General features: G+C 55.5%; 2 protein-coding genes across 3 annotated transcripts; both read right to left on the bottom strand.

The window, feature by feature from the left end:
• Positions 1 to 2,506: 2,506 nt before the first annotated feature.
• On the bottom strand, positions 2,507 to 6,966 carry GSR (glutathione-disulfide reductase). 2 transcript variants are annotated; one of them, XM_038134484.1, is made up of 13 exons: positions 6,803 to 6,966; positions 6,016 to 6,042; positions 5,691 to 5,779; positions 5,203 to 5,272; positions 4,919 to 5,066; positions 4,771 to 4,825; positions 4,594 to 4,693; positions 4,063 to 4,149; positions 3,715 to 3,876; positions 3,437 to 3,548; positions 3,230 to 3,361; positions 2,926 to 3,059; positions 2,507 to 2,815 (listed from the first exon to the last, which is right to left on the bottom strand). In XM_038134484.1, exons 1-13 carry the CDS (start codon positions 6,929 to 6,931, stop codon positions 2,666 to 2,668), a joined length of 1,395 nt encoding a protein of 464 aa, XP_037990412.1. In that variant the 5' UTR covers positions 6,932 to 6,966; the 3' UTR covers positions 2,507 to 2,665. The 2 variants fall into 2 exon arrangements, with proteins under 2 accessions (XP_037990412.1, XP_037990413.1); XM_038134485.1 differs by lacking the exon at positions 6,803 to 6,966 and adding an exon at positions 6,453 to 6,748.
• Positions 6,967 to 7,021: 55 nt separating this feature from the next.
• PPP2CB (protein phosphatase 2 catalytic subunit beta) lies at positions 7,022 to 15,454 on the bottom strand. The gene is made up of 7 exons (XM_038134490.1): positions 15,203 to 15,454; positions 10,693 to 10,902; positions 10,307 to 10,480; positions 10,005 to 10,094; positions 9,214 to 9,375; positions 8,284 to 8,402; positions 7,022 to 7,782 (listed from the first exon to the last, which is right to left on the bottom strand). Exons 1-7 carry the CDS (start codon positions 15,302 to 15,304, stop codon positions 7,710 to 7,712), a joined length of 930 nt encoding a protein of 309 aa, XP_037990418.1. The 5' UTR covers positions 15,305 to 15,454; the 3' UTR covers positions 7,022 to 7,709.
• Positions 15,455 to 18,971: the final 3,517 nt, after the last annotated feature.

Raw genomic sequence — 18,971 nt, 5'->3', positions numbered from 1 at the left:
CTTCTGGGCTATGTTCCACCGCAGAGCCGCCCTGCTCTGCTGTGTTGGAAGCATCCCTTTGCCTTGGGAAGCTCATTCCAAGGGTCAGGAAGTCACAGTTAGCTTTGCAGGTGCCACCCCTGACACCCCCCATCCATTAGAGTCCAGGTTCCCACGGAGATCCAAGTGCTCCCAGCACAGTGGCATCTCCTGGACTCTGCTCCTACCTGCTGAGCTCCAACATTTAGGTCCAGGCTCTCCAGAGATCCCAGCTTTTATGTCAGGAACTCAGGGAAAAAAAAACACCGGTCAGTGTGGCCCAGGTGAAACCAGGTGGCTCTTGTGGCTGAAATGGCAGGTTCTGCCTTACCTGCCTCTGCATCAGGTTTTTCTGGAAAGAAAAACAGCATCCCAAGGACAGATGCTAGGAGAACAGGCTTCCAGCTCATTATTCAATGGATGTATCATCATTCTTTAATGATAATAATTTCTCTATTTTTACACTCCCCTTTTTATTCCTGGCATAGTTTAAAAATTAATCCTTTAACAAATCGCTTGAATTCGAGAGAACAAATAATTGTCCCAATGTGAACTGAAACCAACAAATGCCTTTCCAGCATAACTCGGCGTGGAATTACAACAACTCTGCATGGAATCATCACGTGCTGTAAATGGAGTGCTGGGAAGCTCCAGCCACACACACAGACATTGCAGTGAGGGCAGTTTTGCCCTGTGTGATGCAGCAGATGGAATTCCAGAATCCAGGGTGTTGGACTGGGGGCCCAGAGTCGGGATGCTCTAAGAAAGCCACAGGCAGAGAAACCTCTGACCAAGAGAGGATCCTGAAGGCTCGGCATCCAGGTAAGAGGATTTTGTTTAGAATTCCTACCCCAGCTCACCCTGCACACACACACACACACACACACACACACACACAGCTGCAGTTCTCTGCTCCCCATCAATTCCCCACATTCACATTCCCTCTGCCCGGAAGCCCAAAAAGGCGGCGAGTTCACTTTGGAATCCCAAGAGCTTCAGGTGGAGAGGCGTTACTCGTGGAAGCAACAAAATATCCACGACGCAGGGGAACTGAGACGCGCAGGGAATCGCTCTCTGCCTCCCCCACACCCCGTGGAACATCGACATGGACTCTCCATCCCGGATTTCTGGCAGAATATTGTCCTTTCAGTTTTAAAAACGGCTCCGTGAGCGGCAGGGCCGATCCGTGTCCCAGGACACTTCCATCTCTTTGGAAGGCCGGCGGCACCATCTGCTGGGAGCAGGGGGGAGGACACGATGCGAAATAAACTCGAGGAGAGCTCCTGGAAGGATCCACGGAACCCCAGAGTGGTTTGGTTTGGAGCTCAAGGGTCATCCAGTCCCACCCCGGAGCCTGTTCAGGCTGGCTGCTGTCCATCGGCGCCTGATTGCAGATGGATATGGAAGCGATGGAGGTGTTCAGGAAATGCTGCTTGTTTTTCCTTGTGTCGGCTAATCTGGTCATTAAAAAGACTAATTGACCTCTTCCGACAGGGAAGCATATAAGCCAGAGGCGCCAAAAATAAATTGGAGTTCCTGTGCAATGAAATCTGCAAGTATCCGATTTTAAATCCCCCTGGCTGGTCCCCGGTTTGACTTCCACAGACTGCTCACACTGCCCAGGTGCCCTCAGTTCTGCTGTCAATGCTTTTATCCGCACCATAATCTCTCTTTTTCCTTGTAAAGAGCATCTGGGCCATAGAGGGGCACGGAGGGGAAAGGAAGGGGAGCCACTCCCGGGACGCAAATGCTCCCGGTCCCACTCCGCACACCTGAGCCCACCCCCCGGCTCCCGCCGCCTCTCACCACTCTGGGGTCCGCCCTGAGCCTGAAACGCAGGATTTGGGCTCTGTGATCCAAGCCTGGATGAGCCTCCACTCGCACTCCCCAGACAGGGCTGGAGTCTGTGGCGCTGCCCCGAGACTGCCCGGGTGGGGCTGGCTCCGAGCGCCCACAACGCGGGACTTTGCCTCATTTCTGAGCCAAAGAAAATGCCTGATTTATTTATTTATTACAGGACCCTAAAAGTGGCCAAATGAGCCTGGTGCCCCCCGAACACAGGCCTCAGCCCCTGTTTCCAGGACATGAAGGTGCCTGGCTCAGGCTCACCGTGGGGTGCCCCATTCTGATCCCCAAAACCCCACACGACTCAGGCCTCTTCTTTCCCAGCTGGGTCTGGAGCTTCCAGCTGCTGGAAATGGGGCTGGAAATGGGAAATTTGGTCCCTGAGCCCCGCAACTGCACTCCCCTTGTTGTGTCAACACCAGCTGGAGAGCCAGTGGTGTTGGGAGATGAGATAAAGAGGAGGACGGAGCCCATGCAGGATACCCCAGCACCCACCAACACCCCGAGGACCCCACTGTCCTGCCAGGGGTCGCAGAGGAGGAAACTGATCACTGCCAGCCTTTTCCCAAACCACATCCATGGGCCATGCCAGCACCCTGCATGGCGGGAGACGGGCACCAGAGAGCAAAAGGCAGAGACTGGCCAGCATCAGCAAGTTTACTTCCCACTGCACAGCAAACCACACCCACCTTACACACACACACAACCCCCTCCAGGCACCCGCCCAGCAGTAAGGCACTTTTGCAAACACAGGGAACATTTTTGCCACCCTCCCCGGGGGGGGATGTCGGTGGCCTCAGGCTCAGCGCAGCGTCACCAGCTCCTCGGCAGAAGTGGGGTGAATGGCAACGGTGTTGTCCAGGTCGGCCTTGGTGGCCCCCATTTTGATGGCCACGGCAAAGCCCTGCAGCATTTCGTCACAGCCCAGGCCTTGCATGTGCAATCCCACCACCTTGGGAGAGGAAGCGAGAGGCCGGGTGGGACCCGGAATCCAGGGCGAGCTCTTGGGCTCGGGGAAGGGGGAGCTGGACACGAGGACAGCCAGCTGTGGCCCCCACTCACCTTCTCCTCCTTGCCAGCGCACACCAGCTTCATGACACACTTCACCTTCCTCTGGGTGACAGCGTGGTACAGGGGAGTGAAGGATGTGTTGTAGATCTTCACGTTGTCCTTCCCATGCGTGGCCACGGCCTCCTCTGCAGCAGAAGCCACGGAACGGGGGTCAGAGGGATGCACACAGAGCATTCAAAAAGAGGAGGCAAAGCCCTTCGGTCGAGGCTCACTTGCTGGAGATGAAAGCATCTCCAGCACCCAAGCAGCAGCTCCGAGCCAGCGTCCCCAGCCCCTCGGCCCCGTGCGTCCCCACCTTCGGTGAGCCCCACGGTGCCGATGGGCGGGTGGCTGAAAACCACCGTGGGGATGTTCTCGTAGTCCAGCCGGGAATCCTGCTTGCCCTCGAAGAGCCTGTGGGCCAGCTTCCTGCCAGCTGCGATGGCCACTGCGGGGAGGGACAGCGAGCCTGAGCCACGCGGCACCGAGGGGCCACGCAGGGGAGGGGGCACGGCGGCAGTACCTGGCGTGAGGAGGGCTCTCCCACAGACGTCCCCGACGGCGTAGATCCCTCTCCTGGTGGTGTTCTGGTACTCATCCACCACCACGTGGCCCTTGGGGTCCACCTGCACGCCCTGCCACGGGAAACAGCAGCCACATACGCTCCAGCAGGGATGGGACGGCTCATGGGGCGCCTGTGACAGGCTCTGGAGACCCAATGGAACCCCAAATACCCGTGGGATGCACAGAGACCCGCGGGCACGCCCCCAGCAGCCCGGAGGGGACGCGCAGCCATCTCACCACTCGGTCCAGGCCCAGCCCGTCGGAGTTGGGCTCCCGCCCCACGGCCCACAGCAGGCAGTCCACGTCCCGGATCACCTCCTCCTTCGGCTTGTGGCCGGGCACCACCGAGGCCACCGTCACGTCCAGCAGCCCACACGGAGACCTGGAGACCCTCTTGACCTAAGGGGAACAGGAGCAGCAGGAGAAGGTGCAGATGGCTTTTGGTGATGGCAGCCATGCTGCGGAAGCAGGTATGTCACCAAAAGCACGGCTCAGCAAGCAGCACCCAAAAGGGCAGCTTTCCCCCAGCCCTGCCTCTGCAGGAGGGATGGGACAAGCCACAAGGGCTGCTCTGTGCTTTCCCACCTGTGTGTGCTTCCAGACATCCACCCCGGTGTTCTCCAGCTCCTGGGTGCAGTTGGAGCTGATCAGGGAGTCAAAGGTTCGCAGCACCTGCGCAAGGATCCCCCCAACCCTGTCAGATGAGGGTCTGCAGGCAAAGGCACCACCTGGCAGCCCCTCCAGCGGTATTTCCCTGCTCCTGGAACCCAAGAGGTTTGGGGTGCTTCTGGTTAACAAAACTTTGTTTCTCCATTATTTTCTTTTCCTTCCTTCCTCTTATCAAGTCGTGACTTGAAACAAAGGGGATGCATGCGGTGACACGCACGGCTCCAGAAACGCCGGGCACGTGGGAGAGTGCTGCTAAAACACGTCCCCTCTGCCCTCTCCATGGCTCCCACGCCACCATCCCCTGCACCACTACTCCCGCGCCAACTCAGACCCTCCTTCACCGGGAAGTGACAGCCAGAAATCGCCCTGACCACCAGGGCTGGGGCGTGGCAGCGGGGCGGGAAGCGCAGCTGGGGACGGGCGGTGGCAGTAGGGGGGTGGCAGTACCGTGTCGTGGCGGATGAGCAGCGACGACTTGGAGCCCAGCGTGGAGAGGATCCCCACCATCTCCACCGCGATGTAGCCGGCACCGACAACGACGCTGCGCCTGCGGAGAAGTGACGATGCCGTGAGCAGCCACCCGCAGCTGGCGCCGGTGGCTGCGGGGCATGGGTCCCACTGTACCTGGGCAGCTCCTCCAGGTCGAAGAAGCCGTCGCTGGTCATCCCCAAACTGGCGCCTGCAAAGCAAAGATGCTTTCGCACCCTTTGCCTGCTTTGCTTGGGCAGACCTCTCCCCAGCCCGGGAGGCCAGGGGATTTCATCAGGCTCACCAGGAATTTCGCGGTCGGAAGGGAGAGCCGGGCGCCCTCCCGTGGCTATAAGGATGTGAGGAGCCGTGTACTTTTTCCCATTCACCTCGATGGTTGGCTCGGGATCAGCGGTGAACTTGCCGTAGCCCCGGATGATGTCAATGCGAGCCTTAGGGGAAACGGGTGTGGGGTAACAGCGGCATGAGGAGACAGCTAATGGAGCCAGGGCTTAGGGCTGGAAAAGTGCCCAAAAATCCATCACTTCTGCCACTGGGATCTGCAGGATAAACACATCCCGCGCTCACCTTCTTCACGTTGTTCTCGTAGATGTCATTGAGGCGCTGCACGTACGCGTCTCGCTTCTCCTTGATGGTCCTGGAACAGAGCAAGGAATGCCATCACCGCCGGCAGATGAACCCCAGAGCTCAGGAAGAGCCTTGCATGGTCCAGTTCACAAGCTGGTGGTCAGTCAAAGGTTATAGACTTGATGATCTCAGAGGTCTTTTCCAACCGTGATTGTGTGAACTCAACCCCTGTGGCACGTGGCAGCCACGCCACAAAATAAAGCGGCTCCCTGTGACCCTTTCCCCACCAAAGCAAGATTTCTGTGCCCGCCTTCCCTGCGTTTGTCTTTCCCAGAGTCTCTTCCCACAGCCAGGTTGGCTCCCTGCTCTCCAAAACACAGCTCTGCACAAGCCACGGGAGCCTGCAAGTGGGCAGGGACCCCCTGGAAGTGGGCAGTGGGACACTCACAGCAAGATGCTGGTTCCCACCTGGCCCTTCCCATTCCTACCTCCAGTTGAACTTGACACCCGCTGTTTCAAAGCCATAGTCGGCGTGATCGTGGACGAACTCCGCGTGGACCGCCGTGTTCCACATCACCTGCCCACGCAAACCTCAGGTTGGCTCAGGAGCGTTGCCGTCATTCTGGGAAAACCCCTGCCAGGCTTCCCGATTCCTCAACCTTTGCCCGGAGCGCCCACGGCAGCCCGATGGCTCACTAGCCTTCGAGGCCCTGCTTCCTCCCCACACCCTGTGCCAGCACCTCCCTAAAATTTGGCAGGCGCCCACAGCAGACCCATCCCACGCCACCGGAGCCGGCGGCAGAGCAGCCTCACCTTCTTTGGCACACATCCAACATTGACCTGGAGGGAATAAGAACAAGTCTCAGTGTCAAGGCCAGAGTTTTCCCAAGGCAGTGCTCCGGAGAGCATCCCACACCCCAGCTCTCTGCTCAGGAAAACAAAGGCAGGATTATGGGTTCCTGGAAAAAGAAGGGGTGTAACCGCCCTGGGAGGCTCAAGGTATTGCGGTTTGCCCGTTTTCCTTCACTTCCTTGAAAGAGAATATGGAAGGTGGAGCCTTCAAACACAGGGGTATTTTTCCACTGATACTGTAAAAATTATTTACTAGCAGGAAGGTGTTTGCCCTCCCTTGCCGGCACTTCTGGGAATATGGTAATTTTCCCAGCAGAATGCATTTAGGGCATAAAATTAGAGCCTGTCCCTCACTTGCTTGAGGAACCAGTTTGTTTTTTGGCTGGTTACCAGCTCACCATGCTCTTGAGTTCTGCTTTACCGCCTTGCAGTTGTGCTACACAGATCCAGGATCCATCGGCATCCTACCACCTGCCTGAAAACGGCTCGGGAACGGCCGGGAAGAAGCTGGTGGAGATGGGGGATTTGGATCCGTCCTGCTTCATCCTGACGCGGCAGGTCCTTGCACAACGCTCGCACACCGGGAGGGCGATTCCTCCTCTCCCACTTCCCGCACCGCGACCCTCCCCGGCCATTCCGCCACCACCCCGGCGTCACCGGGGTCAGCGAGGGGACACCGGCCCCGCACGCACGTCCCCTTCCCCGTCCCTCCCTTCCCCAGGTGCGGGTGCACCCCCACGGGACTCACGCAGGTGCCGCCGAGGCGCTGCGGCTCCACCAGCGCGACCCGGGCGCCGAGCTCGGCAGCCCGGCGGGCCCCCGCCAGCCCCCCGGAGCCGCCGCCCAGCACCAGCAGCTCGTAGGCGGCCGCCGCCATCGCTCCGGGCTCGGTCTGGCCCCGCCGCCCCGCCCCGGGACCGCCCCCGGTCCCGCCCCGGTCCCGCCCGGCCCTGCACGACACCACGTGTTTGGGGCTGACAACGGCGAGTTTATTGGTTCAGGTACAGCGAGGAGGATTGCAAGCACTTCCAGGACAAATATACAGAGGGGAAGGGGGGGAATAACAAAAGAGAAAACGAAATAAGCAAAATACCCCAAAACAATTAAAAAAAAAAAAAGGGGGGGGGGCTAGGATCAGCACAGAACGGGAATAGAGCTAAAAAGGGAACACTTTTATCTGGGTTATGACAACGTACTCCCAAGCAGGAATCACTTCCTTTCTCCAGTTAAATTGAGCGGTCTTTCCAATAAAATAAAGAGTGGTGGGGGATGAAGTTAGTGTGCACTTCCCTGGAAAACAAACTCTAATTCATGCCAGTTAAACACTAGAACTAAAAATGTACAAAGAAGCGTCAGAGGAGATGAGTGTTGTTAGAGTGTTACCTTTTCCTCTCTGAACAGTCCAGAAGGAAAACAATGACTACAAACACAGCAGGCAAACTGACTTTCGGGCTGATGGGCATGGGACAGAGAGAGTGTCGTAAGGAATTCAGTCTCAAGTTGTGCTAAATGCTCTTCGTCCTCTGTATGGCACATTTTGGTCCATGATGGGGATTTGAGTTGAGACGAACCCTGATTTCTTACAGAAACGTGTAAATATTGTTGCTCTTTTTAAAATGCCAGGTGTACTTCCTTCTACAAAGGCTGGGAGAGGTTTATAGGAAGTAGTCTGGGGTACGACGGGTAACATGAGGCTCTCCACGACGAGGTGCTGGGTCAAACTGGAGGCTGCAGGAAACAAAAGGGGATCCCTTACCCTCCTCCACAAGCCATTTGCCACTACCACAATAAACACCAGCCTTGTTCTCCTGCTGCTAGTGCACATAAAACAGCCCAAGCCCCAAAACAAGAACCCATGGGAGTTAAAACTCATCAGAGTGAGCCAGCAGCCTTTGTAATGCTTTGTCACGGGAGCAGCTGAACGCACAATTCAGAGCCTCTCCCCATCTTACAAAGCTCAGTGCTACCAAAGGTGAAAACAAATACATAAATCCGTGAGTTTTTACTCTCTCTGTCAAGCTTAGGCTTGAAGTGCAAAAGCTCCAACTCTTCAGCCAGCCAGGAAGAGGAGCTTTTAGGAGCTAAACTCCCTGCTTATTTTAAGGCAGAGCACACGTTAATTCCAGAGTGGTCTGAGCTGGCTTTTCATGGAAGAACCCCTTTGGGAATGATCGGCCACCCCTCAGAGAGTGGCTAGAAAGAGAGCCCAGCCCCAGGAAGGATACTCACAAGGAATATTTTAAAGTGTCATCTAGTTCCATGATAGCAGCCTGGTTCCCACAGCGGTAGCAGTAATTGGGGGCACTGAAGATGGTAACCACATTCCGGTCGTGGCACCAGTTATAACCCTGCCAGGGGGAGAGAGAGAGAGAGAAACAAAACAGCTCTGTTAAACCTCAGCCCCTCCAAAGTTCCTCTTCAGGCCTGAAACCCTCTGAGGCACTTGTGAAACTGCACAGTTCTTGAAGTATTTCCAACTGAAATAGCTTCATTTCAAAATACGTGCTTTACCACAAGAAGCAGCAGCAGGTGCCTGGCAAAACCAGCTTCAAGCAGCCTGCAGGAGACCATCCACTCCTCACTTGTAAACTATGGATTGTACCACTAAAGAGCCTTGGGATTTTTAGGGATGCCTTGGGCTTTCCTCCACAAGTGGAGGAAATTCGCCTGCTGAATGCCAGTGACTTCTGACACGTGGTTCTGCTTAAGGGATCTACCTGCACTAGATTTTGAAAAGGCATCTGCTCCATTGACCCACCTGGCATTTTTCCAGCAAGACATCTGAGAATAGCCTGTCGAGAGCCAAAAATGGCATAATCCCCGTCACATCTGACTGCCAAGCACTGTGGGGCAGGCAGTGGCGCTCAGAGCAAGAACAAGCCAGCATAAAAAAAGATTACTCCTGCCACAAACGGGGCGTGACATGGCCCCCTTGCCAATTCAATTGGGAAATTTGCTTGGAAAGGCCAGAACATCCCCTTATTTAGGCTGCAGGTCAAAGCAGCCTAAATGATGTTGTTTTCACACGACTAAAGCCTCTCTTTGGTAGTGACCTGTGCAAAAGTTAGGTGTCAACAAACCTGTGAGTGGCAGGTGTCCCAGAGGAGACCCCCTGGGCCCCTGTTTTGCTAGCCCTGGCTAGCAGGGTGCTTGCCCTACCTCCATGACCAGCTGGTGAGCGCGGGAGACCAGTGTGAGACCATTGGCGTGGTTAAAGGTTTCCGAAATGTCCTGCCCGAAGGTGTAGCCAGCACCACGTGGGGAAATGCCCCAGCCGCCGCGGTCATCCGGGTCCGACCACAACAGATCACACATGGGACCCTGGGGAAGATGGGGAGCTCTGTGTTAGACCACTGGCAAGGTGCTTAAACACATTTTATTTACAGCAGCAGCACTGCCAGCACGCCCTGCCCGGTGTAAGGCACATGAGGAGCTCACTGAGCACGCATCCGCGAGCCCCAGCCACTCCCAACACAACTTCCAGCCGCCCCAGGAGTTCCAAGTGTGGATTTCAGTCCAGACTGCAGGCCTCAGGAAGCTGCAACAAGATGCAACACCACAGGAGGGAGGCTGGGCTGCCTGGGAAGGAAGGATGGTGATACACTGTGGCTTCACACGGTGGTTGTCAGTTCACAACCACATCTGTGAGGGGGATGAAGAGATAGTAAACACCCTCCCCTGCCAAATCTTGCTCTTCAGACTGAAAGCCCAAAAATCCCACGATTCTGGGGAAAACAGCTGTGAAACCCCCACAGCTCTCCTTATGTAGGCTGCTGTAACCAAAGCACGCTGACTTATGTGTGTTTTGCCCAAATGTTCATCTGCTCCAGCTCCTGGAAAGACCACGATCCATGCGTAACCACGTGTTTTAATGGACTGCAATGCGAGAAAACATTTGCACTTTCCACCAGCAGATATCTGGGTTTCTGAAGCATTTATTTTCCTTTTACCTCGTGTGGAACTTCCTGCAGGCGGTCCAGAGCCCTGATATGATCCAGTGTATCTATGGATGGAGAGAGGCCACCGTGGAGGCAGAATATCTGTTCCAGAAAGAAAAGAGCAAACCATTAAGCGGGAGGAATGACCTCCAAACCAGCCGGGTCTAGCTCTGTTTCCACCCATTCACAACCCCAGCCTTCTTGCCCTGGGATCACAAGTTACAGGAGCTTGTCTGGGACTGCTCCTGTGCATGTCAGACAACACAGCCTGCAGAAATCCACGGAAGGGAGGCTTTTCCTCGTGCCACACTCACCTGGCCGTCTACGAGAGCTGTGAGAGGAAGGTAATCAAACAGGTCTGTGAAGTACTTCCAGACGTTGGCGTTGCCGTACTTGCGCAGGCACTCGTCGTAGAAGCCGTAGACTTGGGTGATTTGCCGGCTCTCGTGGTTGCCCCTCAGTATCGTGATGCGCTCCGGGTACCGCACCTGGGGGAGGACACAACGCTCCCTTAGCGCGGGCATGGAGACAGGGAGTGATGGAATATCACCAACAGCAGCCAAGCACTCTGCTGCTCCCAGCACGTGGCCGCTGACACGGATCCATTTACACCCGTTACGCCCGAGCCAACGGCAGCGTCACCGGGAGGAGAAAATGGCTCCCAGCTCCCAGGTTTTATCCCCAGCCTCCCGAGCCATACCTTCAACGCCACCAGCAGAGTCACTGTCTCCACAGAGTAATAGCCTCTGTCCACGTAGTCTCCCATGAACAGGTAGTTTGTGTCTGGAGACTTCCCACCGATCCTGAAGAGCTCCATGAGGTCGTGGAACTGCCCGTGGACATCCCCACAGACGGTGACGGGGCAGCGTACCTCTTGCACATTGGATTCCTTCGTTAGGATTTCTTTAGCCTGCCGAGGAAAGCACGTTTAGGACACAAAGGGAGGAAGCTCCTCCAGAAGCAAGTGATGTTATTCTGCTGCATTCCCACTGGAAACCCAGCTTCATCCCCGCCGCCCAAGCTGACCGCTGGAAAAAGAGTTTGGTGGGTGAGCGCAGACAAGGGGTGTTCCCCAAATCCCAGTGCAAGGGGATGAGCAGACTGACTACAGCGAGGCCAGATGCCCTTGCCCACCAAAATTCCACCCCTCTTCCAAGCACAACAGTTCACAACTTCTACGGGCAAGTCACATACAACTGGAAAGTAAAGGCAGAGGCAATTGGAACATACGGAGCCACAACGAGCCTCCCTGGCTGTACCCAGCTGGCAACAAAACCACCACAGATGGAGGGATGGCATCCCTGGATTTAGTCATCCCTTCTTCCACACCCAGCAGTTCCTCTGCTAATTACAACCATGCCATGTAGCCTATCTGCACCACCTCATTATCCTTATCAAATACCAGGTTTGTTGTGCTGCCTGCAGCTCACTGGCTGATGCTGATCAGCGCTCCTGGCACCTCTGAGGCACAGGGAACACCCACGGGATGGCTCCATCTGATTCAAACAAAAGGGCTGGAAGATCACCAGCACTGAGCAGTCACAGGCAGGTGATGATCTGGGTATTCCCTGCCGTATCCCTTAGCTCAGGATGAGCTAAGGCTCACCCTGTGCTGCCAGAAGGGAGCTGCTTCCCAAGGATACCCTCTGAGGATGCCTGCATTCCCATCCCAATGTTTGCTGCCTTGCCTCTTTTAGGAAAAACATCTATTTGGAAGGAATAACTAGACCCCAAGCAGTCTGGACTGCATCCAGCATGCTCTCTGCACAGAACCTGACCCGAGGGATCCCTAAAGTCACATCCTGCCCGTGGATGGGCTGAGATGGGCTCTGCCTTGCACTTGAGGCATGCCTGGGAACTGCTGAAACGTTGTCTGTGAGTGCAGTAGTAGCACTCAAATCCTGCTCGCATGTCTTTAAAAGCATTTATAGCGCCTTCGGAGAGCTCCCACCCTCTGGGAGAGACAAATATAAACCCACAAAACAGCTGCTCCCTGTGTTCTGGCTGCTGCACAAAGCAACAGGCAGGGGTTTGTTCCAAGCTGGAGCTCAGCAGGGCTCCTTTTCCACAGGAACAGGGCGAACAGGCTCCCTTCAAACCCACCCGGGGAAGGGGGGCCAGCCCGGGAACTGAAATGTTGGTGCCAGGAGAATCCAGAAGTTTCCCCCGATGAGGAAGGAGCTGGCAGGTGACAGGAGTGGCTCCTGGCGCCGCCGAGCAGCCGTTCCCCTGCAGCCCATTCCCTGTGGACGCTCACGGGCGCACGCGGGCACATCCAGGCTGCCATCTGACCTCTGCAGAGCTGGTTCCCGTCAGGCTCGGGAGCCCCGGTTTGCCCCCGTGTGATGATTTTCCAAGGCGGAACAAGCCTCTCAAAATGCTCAGCATCAATAAAAACACCCCAGAAAAGCAGTGACTAACCAGTGCATCTGCCCGCAGTGCGAGCACTGAAATCAAATGACTTAAAATAAAAAAGCACTATTACAAAGCAAAAATAAAAACCTCTGATGCAAGCAGGCTGCCTGGCATCATCAGCACTTACTTAATCCAGGAGGCTAATAAATAACTATGACTTGGAAGTCAAAATTTAGCTACCTTTGTTGCAGAAAACAGTGACTAATGGTATCAGCTTCCTGTGCATCTGTCCCACTTGCGCTGGATGAAAACCATATCCAGGTCAGGACAAAAAGCAGCAGCTTTTCGGTGTTTTCATTAAATAAACCTCCTTTGTATTAAATAAACCCAACCAATGGCTGCCTGCCTGTGCTCAAAGAGCCTCTGAGGAGCAGCCCATTTGCTGGCTGTGAGCTTGCCCATCACCTCAGCTCCTTGGGTGCTTCTGAAGAGCCTGGGAGAGAGGAGAAACTCCATTCCTTCTGGAAGATTCATTCCCTCAGCTCGGTCTGACCCACAGAGGCTCGTCCTCAGGGAATCCAAAGCCAGGCACGGAGTTTGGGATCAAAATTCACCTGAACCTCCATCCCACCAATGTCCACAGACCAAGCTACTGTACCACCAAGTGGGCTGAGGATATTGAAGCTCAGGGAGCTCGGCTGGAACGAGAACCAGCCAAGTGGGATGGGTGCCAGAGGGATGGCAGGGATGGAGCTGTCTCACCCTTCAGGAATGAGGCAGCAGCGGACACCCAGAGCCTCTGCCAAGGTGCCCAGGTGCTCCCAGAGGCTCCTGAACCAGCACCCCCAGCAGAGACAAAACGTTGCCAGCCAGGACACAACACAACACCGGGAATTTGCTGCAACGGGACTCTCTTACACCTCCAAAGAACCAGGAGAGGAAAGAGAAGCTGCAGGGAGAGGGATGGTCATGGATGGCTGCTTGTTTAACACAGGAGACAGCCTTTTCCTTGCCTTCTTCCACAGCCCATTTCATCATCCTGGTGAAAAACCTGGATTGAGCAGGGTGGCTCTCAACTCCCTCACCTGCATGCTCCAGCAGTGACCAGAAGGAATCCTTCTATCAGCCTCTGAGTTTCTGCAGGGTTTGAGCTAACTTCCATTCTGAACACCAAGAGAATGGGAACAAGGTTACCACGCTGAGGAACAGCCCCTCCCTCACCTGCAGGAACCACAGGGGGCTGAGCAGCTGCCTGGCGAGGTGAGGACACAAGGCCCTTCCACAGCTGCAAACTTCAACAGCTTTTAAGAGTGCACAATCACTAGGCTCACCTCTGCTGTGCCCAACCCTTCCCTCATCACTGCCCACTGTGCCAGTACTTAAAACCAAGAATGACCCACACAAATAACTCTGGGATTTTTCTGGATTTCCCCCCCCCCCACTTCATTTTGATTTTTTGTTTTAGTACTCTGTTATCCCGCACATTAAAACCTGGGGCAAAAGGCACTACTGGGCTGGGCCTCTCTGAAATCAGCCCCAAACACCAGAGTGCTAGGAAGTGTTCTGGAGAAGAGGATTTCTCCAAATAGAACTTCAAGGAAACCAACTAAACCAGCTTTGTGGCAGGGCCGCACACCCAGAGGTTTTTGTAAGCTCCTCTCCTGGGTGACACAACCACTCCCCAAAACTTAAACAGGCCAAGTCGGTGCCGGGCACAGTGTTTCCTTCATGCCCCACTCGTTTCCATCAGTTTCCAGCAGCCTGGAAGAACGAGGTGCTGTGACAGATGACACACCTCCCTGTCACCTGCCTCCTGAAGGACAAACAACCTCCCCACCTCCAGCTGAGCTGTCCTGTCCAGCTTCTCCCCGTTTCCTGTGTGTCCAGCCACAATCTGCTTCCCAAAACACAGCAGCCACAACTCCAGCTTCCCAAACAGCCACAGCTCCCTCACAACTGATGGAGTTCTGGAGAAAAGAGCCACAAAACAAACGGAAAGCCCCAGCATGGGACTGAAAAAATGAAAAGGAGGAGAAGAAAACAGAAGCTGTCTGGGGGTTAGGGAGATGTCAGGATCAGAATGGCAAGGAAAAACTTCCCTTGGTCACAGACTGCAGGGTTGAGGGGGTGCTCACAAGGAGCTGTGGGGCTGTTCAGACAACACGCAGCCCCGGTCTGAAGACCCTTCTCCTGATGGGAAAAAAAAGGCTTTTCCCAGCCCCCACCAAACAAACCCCAGCACGGTTTGTCAAGGCCTGTCCAAACGGCAGTCCAGAATAGCAGCCAGCGTCCTTTATCCAACCATTCCTCTTTCTGTTTTGGTTCCCCCAGCGGCCTGGGAGCCTCTTGGGGTCTCACCTCTGCTTCCCGAGATCCCACCTCGGAAGTCAGCGGGTTTCCTCACTGACCCGGGGTTGGTTTTTCAGCGCGTGGCTCCTCCATGTTGCGCAGCACACCAGGACGCCGGGTACCCCACAGCGGCAGCACCCCGCTGTGCCAGCGCTGGACACTCCAGAGGCAGCCACCTGGCCACCCCATGTCCAACCCCACAGAAACCACCCCCAATGGCGGATATCCCACAGGCACCATCCCGCTCTCCCAAACCCCCCGGCACCAGCCGCTCTCCCAGTGCCAAACACCCCACGAGCACCACCCGCTCTCCCAGCGCCCGATATCCCGCCAGCCGCATCCCTGCCTCCCAAAGGCCGATATCCCGCAGGCACCGCGGCCCGGTACTCCACAGGCAGCACCCCGCCTCCCGGAGCCCGATATGCCCCGGGCCGCTAGCCCGTCTCCAACGCCGGCCACCCCACGGGCACCGTCCCGCCCTGCCAACGTCCGGGCCCCGCACTCACCTTCTCGCACAGGCTGCGGACCTGGCTCTCGCTCAGCTGCCGGCACTCGTTCAGCTGCTCGATCCACTGGTCCAGCTCCTTGGCGAAGCCCTTCTCCTCCATGGCGAGGGGGGCCGGGCGGGCCCCCCAAGGCCCGGGCCCGCCTGTGGGTGCCGGCGGCGGCCGGGGACGCGCGGCCCGCTCGGGTCCGCTGCGCTCCGCGTAATGGCGGCGCCCCCCGCCTGCCGCGGCTGCTGCGCACTTCCGGCCACGCCCACGGCCGCGCGCGGCGCGCGCCGGCGCTTCCGGCGCGCCGAGGCGGCCTCAGAGCCACGCCCCCTCTCCCCCTGACCCCGCCCCTCAGCTCGGCCCCGCCCCCGCTCCCCTCAGGGCTGCGTGTGGCCGTGGCGGCCGCGCTGCTTCGGCCAAGGAAAAAAGGAATAAAGTGCTCCCTTCTGCGTGTTGAAATAGGATAACAGCACACGGTTTGGCGCCCGCTGTGCGCGTCGAGTCGCAAGCGTTGGCAGCAGGGCGCGGGAGTGTAACAATCCCTGTCTGCCTCTCGGTAAATGCGCGGCATTAATTCCTTTTGTATTCCCGTGAAGTACTGCGGAGCAATACTCAAAACTGGAGTTTGTTGTTTTTTTTTTCATCACGCGTACGACGGTGTACCAAATATGACACATGATCGGTGAATATAAGCAGTAAAAATTAATAACATTTGCTCGCAATCTGGCACTCATCCTGCCCTCAGCTTTAAACTGTGACAGACCTGCAGGAATTCCTACCCGGTGCTCTTTATTTATCTCCTCCGGACTCGTCCTGCCGTCTCTCCTGTAGCCAAATGGAGCAGTAATACCGTGACAGAGATGCAACAACCGAGGCTGTGACACTGCCACAAGCTGGAGCGCCTAGCCCAGACAGCAAGGACTGGGATTTTGGGAGACCCCTGAGGGGAAACTTCCCTGGGATTTTCGGCAGGATAAAGTAGATCAAGTCCATGCGGTGTGTTTCTTCATGTCAGATGGGAAGGCTGAGGACTGCTGAGGAGCTGCTCAGGCTGTCCTACCAGGAACACTGATGTTGGTCACCGTGCCCTTCATCTCCACTGGGAAAAACAGACAGATTTGAGGAATTCACCCTCAACTGAGGGGGGGAAAATGAAAGGATTCACAGCATCACATCCCTGAATCGAATTTTCTAACTAAAAACACAGCTAGCAACGTAAAAGAGAGCAATTTATGTAAAACACAACTTTGTAGCTACTGTTCTGCATGACAATTGCTCGCCCCTCCAGTTCCCAGGAAAGATAGCTGCCAGGAACTGTCCACACTCCTCTGGATGTTTGATTTGCTGTTTTTTTTCTCCAGAAGATCATTTCTAACCATGTTTGTGACCCCACAGCAGAGAACAGCTGTGGGATAAGGCAAATCCTGCCTCGTGGCAGGGGACAATAAATCTTCCCAGCCTCAAGCATACAGGAGAGCAGCACCCCCAATAAAAACCACCCCTGGCTTGTCCAAAATGACCCAAAAAAGGGCATCCTGAGCCTCAGGAGGCCAGCCTTAAAGCAAATGCTGAGCAGCTTTTATTCCATCTTTCAGTTTCTGGAGGTTCCCCCGTGGTTTCGCTCGAGGAAACAAAGCGCAGACGGACGAGCACGCTTTGGTGCTAAGTTTGTGTTTACTGATTCCTTGCCACCATTAAAATGTCTAATAGCTTAAATGGAAACCTGCAGCTGAGCTATTTCTCCTGGCTCCCGGTCAGGAATAAAGAGGTTTCTCGGCTATCGATCCGAGGGCAGGTCCTCAGCAAAGCTCTGGCAGAGCCTCTCAGCCTGAGCATCCCCAGAGCAACAGGACGTGGTTTGCTGGAAAGAGGGAGCTCGTGGGACGAGCTGGGGATTTTCCTGCAAGGGAGCGGCAGGGACGGAGCCTGCGGATGTGGGGGACATCCATCAGGCTCCCTGGCAGGGGAACTGACAAGCCTCACCCAGAGGGAATTAATGAAGGCAGCGTTTTCCACCACCTTCTGTAAAATCTCATCATTTCTGTGCTAGAACCTTCTAAAAAGGCACTGCTGGTGAAGTGGCATAAAAGGCCACCTTATTAAAAAATACATTACTGTTGGCTGTGTAACATTAAACCCCCCGTGGGGTTTACCTCGCTTTCTTATTCTGGTGCTTTTTCCACTGAAACTCGGCTTTCTGAGGTGTGAAACAGAACACAGGAGAAATAGAAGCAGAAAAAAATTACTCATGGCCACCGCTGCCTATGGAAGGCATTGCCTGGGCTTATCCACTGCTTCCCGAAGGGTGCTGGACTCCTGTGTTTTAGAGAGGAGAGAGGCCCACCCCACAGTGAATAAATGAAATAAATCAGTACAGTTCTTCCTTCTGCCAGCAGCTGAGGGTGCACAAACCCAGTGGGAGCTGCTCCAAGGACACCTGATCCCCCTGGGAGGGTGCAGGGGAGCACCAGACCGAGGGACATGAGGATACGAATCCCTAAAACAAATTTTAGGGTGCAGACACGGCATTTGTGCAGTGGATGGGAGGCAGACCTACCTGGCAGCAGCCTCTGTGGGAGCCTGGATTCTTTCTCCCAGGGTTTCCCCACGGGATTCGTCTCCCGTGGTGGCATCTATCGCCATGGGCAGCACTGCAAGGAGCAGCAGGAAACATTACAACGTCTTGATAAACTGGGAACCAAAAGCCAGGGAGAAGTCAGAGGGGAGGGAAGAGGCAAAGAGAGGGGGGATCAATCTCTGAAAACGGACTCTGTCACCGTAACACATGCACAGGGATGGATTCCGAAAGGAAGGAGAGCGGCCAAACCCTCGCAAGGATCCTCCCGAAATGTTCCTCTCGGACACAGCTCCATCTTTCCGGGAATAAAAAATGTCCTCCTGCAGCAGCCTAGAACAATTTTAATCCCCAAACAGCTGTTTTTTGGGGGGAGGGGGAGGAACCTCAAAACCTGCGAGCCTGGCAACAGGTTTTGTTCGCACGCGAATCCGGACTATTCGCCTACTCCTCGTATTGAACCTGCCGGCTGATTTGATTACTTGCCTGGAGACGCATGTGCAAATCGGTTTTGCAGCCTTTGGAGGGCACTGCCTTCCGCCGCGCCGTCTCCGCTGACTGATGCCAGCGTGTCGCTAATGCGATGTGCAGCGAGAGCCGGCGCTGCATGCCGACGCCGATGCCCGCAGCCCGCGGCCGTAAATCCCTCCGTTCCCGAATGCAAGAACACCGCCGTCGGAAATGCCTCTATCCTGGAAAAATGTGTTAGCGACAATTGAATCGCTCAAACGAAGCGGGATGAGGCGCAGGCGCTCCCCTGCCACGCACTTACCCGGACAGGAGCAGCCGATGATGGAAGACTGGGTGGGGGGAAAAGGGCATCAAATTGAAAAGCCCCGGGGAGATGAATGGGAGATAACGGAGTGAAAAACATTCACAGCCTGAAATGGTTCCCCCTCCCGGCAAAATTTCCTTCTCATCTCCCTGGGATGCGCTGAAAGGAGAGCGCCTTGGAGAGGGGGGTAAATCTGGTGGTAAGAATCCGAGCAGACAGTTAAGACTACACAAGTAAGCAAATTTATTTGAAGACAGAACAAATATCGTGGCAAACAACAATATGCAAATTCAGTTGAGAACAGGGGTAAATATCAGACTTCGTTTTCAAATCGATATAAAATATAGTCAGGTTTCATTTTGTCCAAAAAGCAGCTCGCATCGGGGTGGGGGGTGGGGGGGGTTGGAGGGGGTGGCCCTGTCCACGCCATC

Source organism: Motacilla alba, chromosome 4 (assembly GCF_015832195.1).
Source record: "Motacilla alba alba isolate MOTALB_02 chromosome 4, Motacilla_alba_V1.0_pri, whole genome shotgun sequence".
Lineage (NCBI taxonomy): Eukaryota > Metazoa > Chordata > Aves > Passeriformes > Motacillidae > Motacilla > Motacilla alba.
Note: the sequence above shows the minus strand (reverse complement) of the source record. Positions and strands in the feature narration are given on the sequence as shown.

Coding starts and splice junctions, on each gene's coding strand:
- PPP2CB (XM_038134490.1), bottom strand. CDS start 15,304: ATGGAGGAGAAGGGCTTCGCCAAGGAGCTGGACCAGTGGATCGAGCAG. Junction 10,095..10,306: donor CAGCTCTCGTAGACGGCCAG/GTGAGTGTGGCA, acceptor TTTCTGGAACAG/ATATTCTGCCTCCACGGTGG. Junction 9,376..10,004: donor TGCAGGAAGTTCCACACGAG/GTAAAAGGAAAA, acceptor CATCTTCCCCAG/GGTCCCATGTGTGATCTGTT.
- GSR (XM_038134484.1), bottom strand. CDS start 6,931: ATGGCGGCGGCCGCCTACGAGCTGCTGGTGCTGGGCGGCGGCTCCGGG. Junction 4,150..4,593: donor TGCTCATCCGCCACGACACG/GTACTGCCACCC, acceptor ATCCTTGCGCAG/GTGCTGCGAACCTTTGACTC. Junction 3,060..3,229: donor CACCGTGGGGCTCACCGAAG/GTGGGGACGCAC, acceptor CTTCTGCTGCAG/AGGAGGCCGTGGCCACGCAT.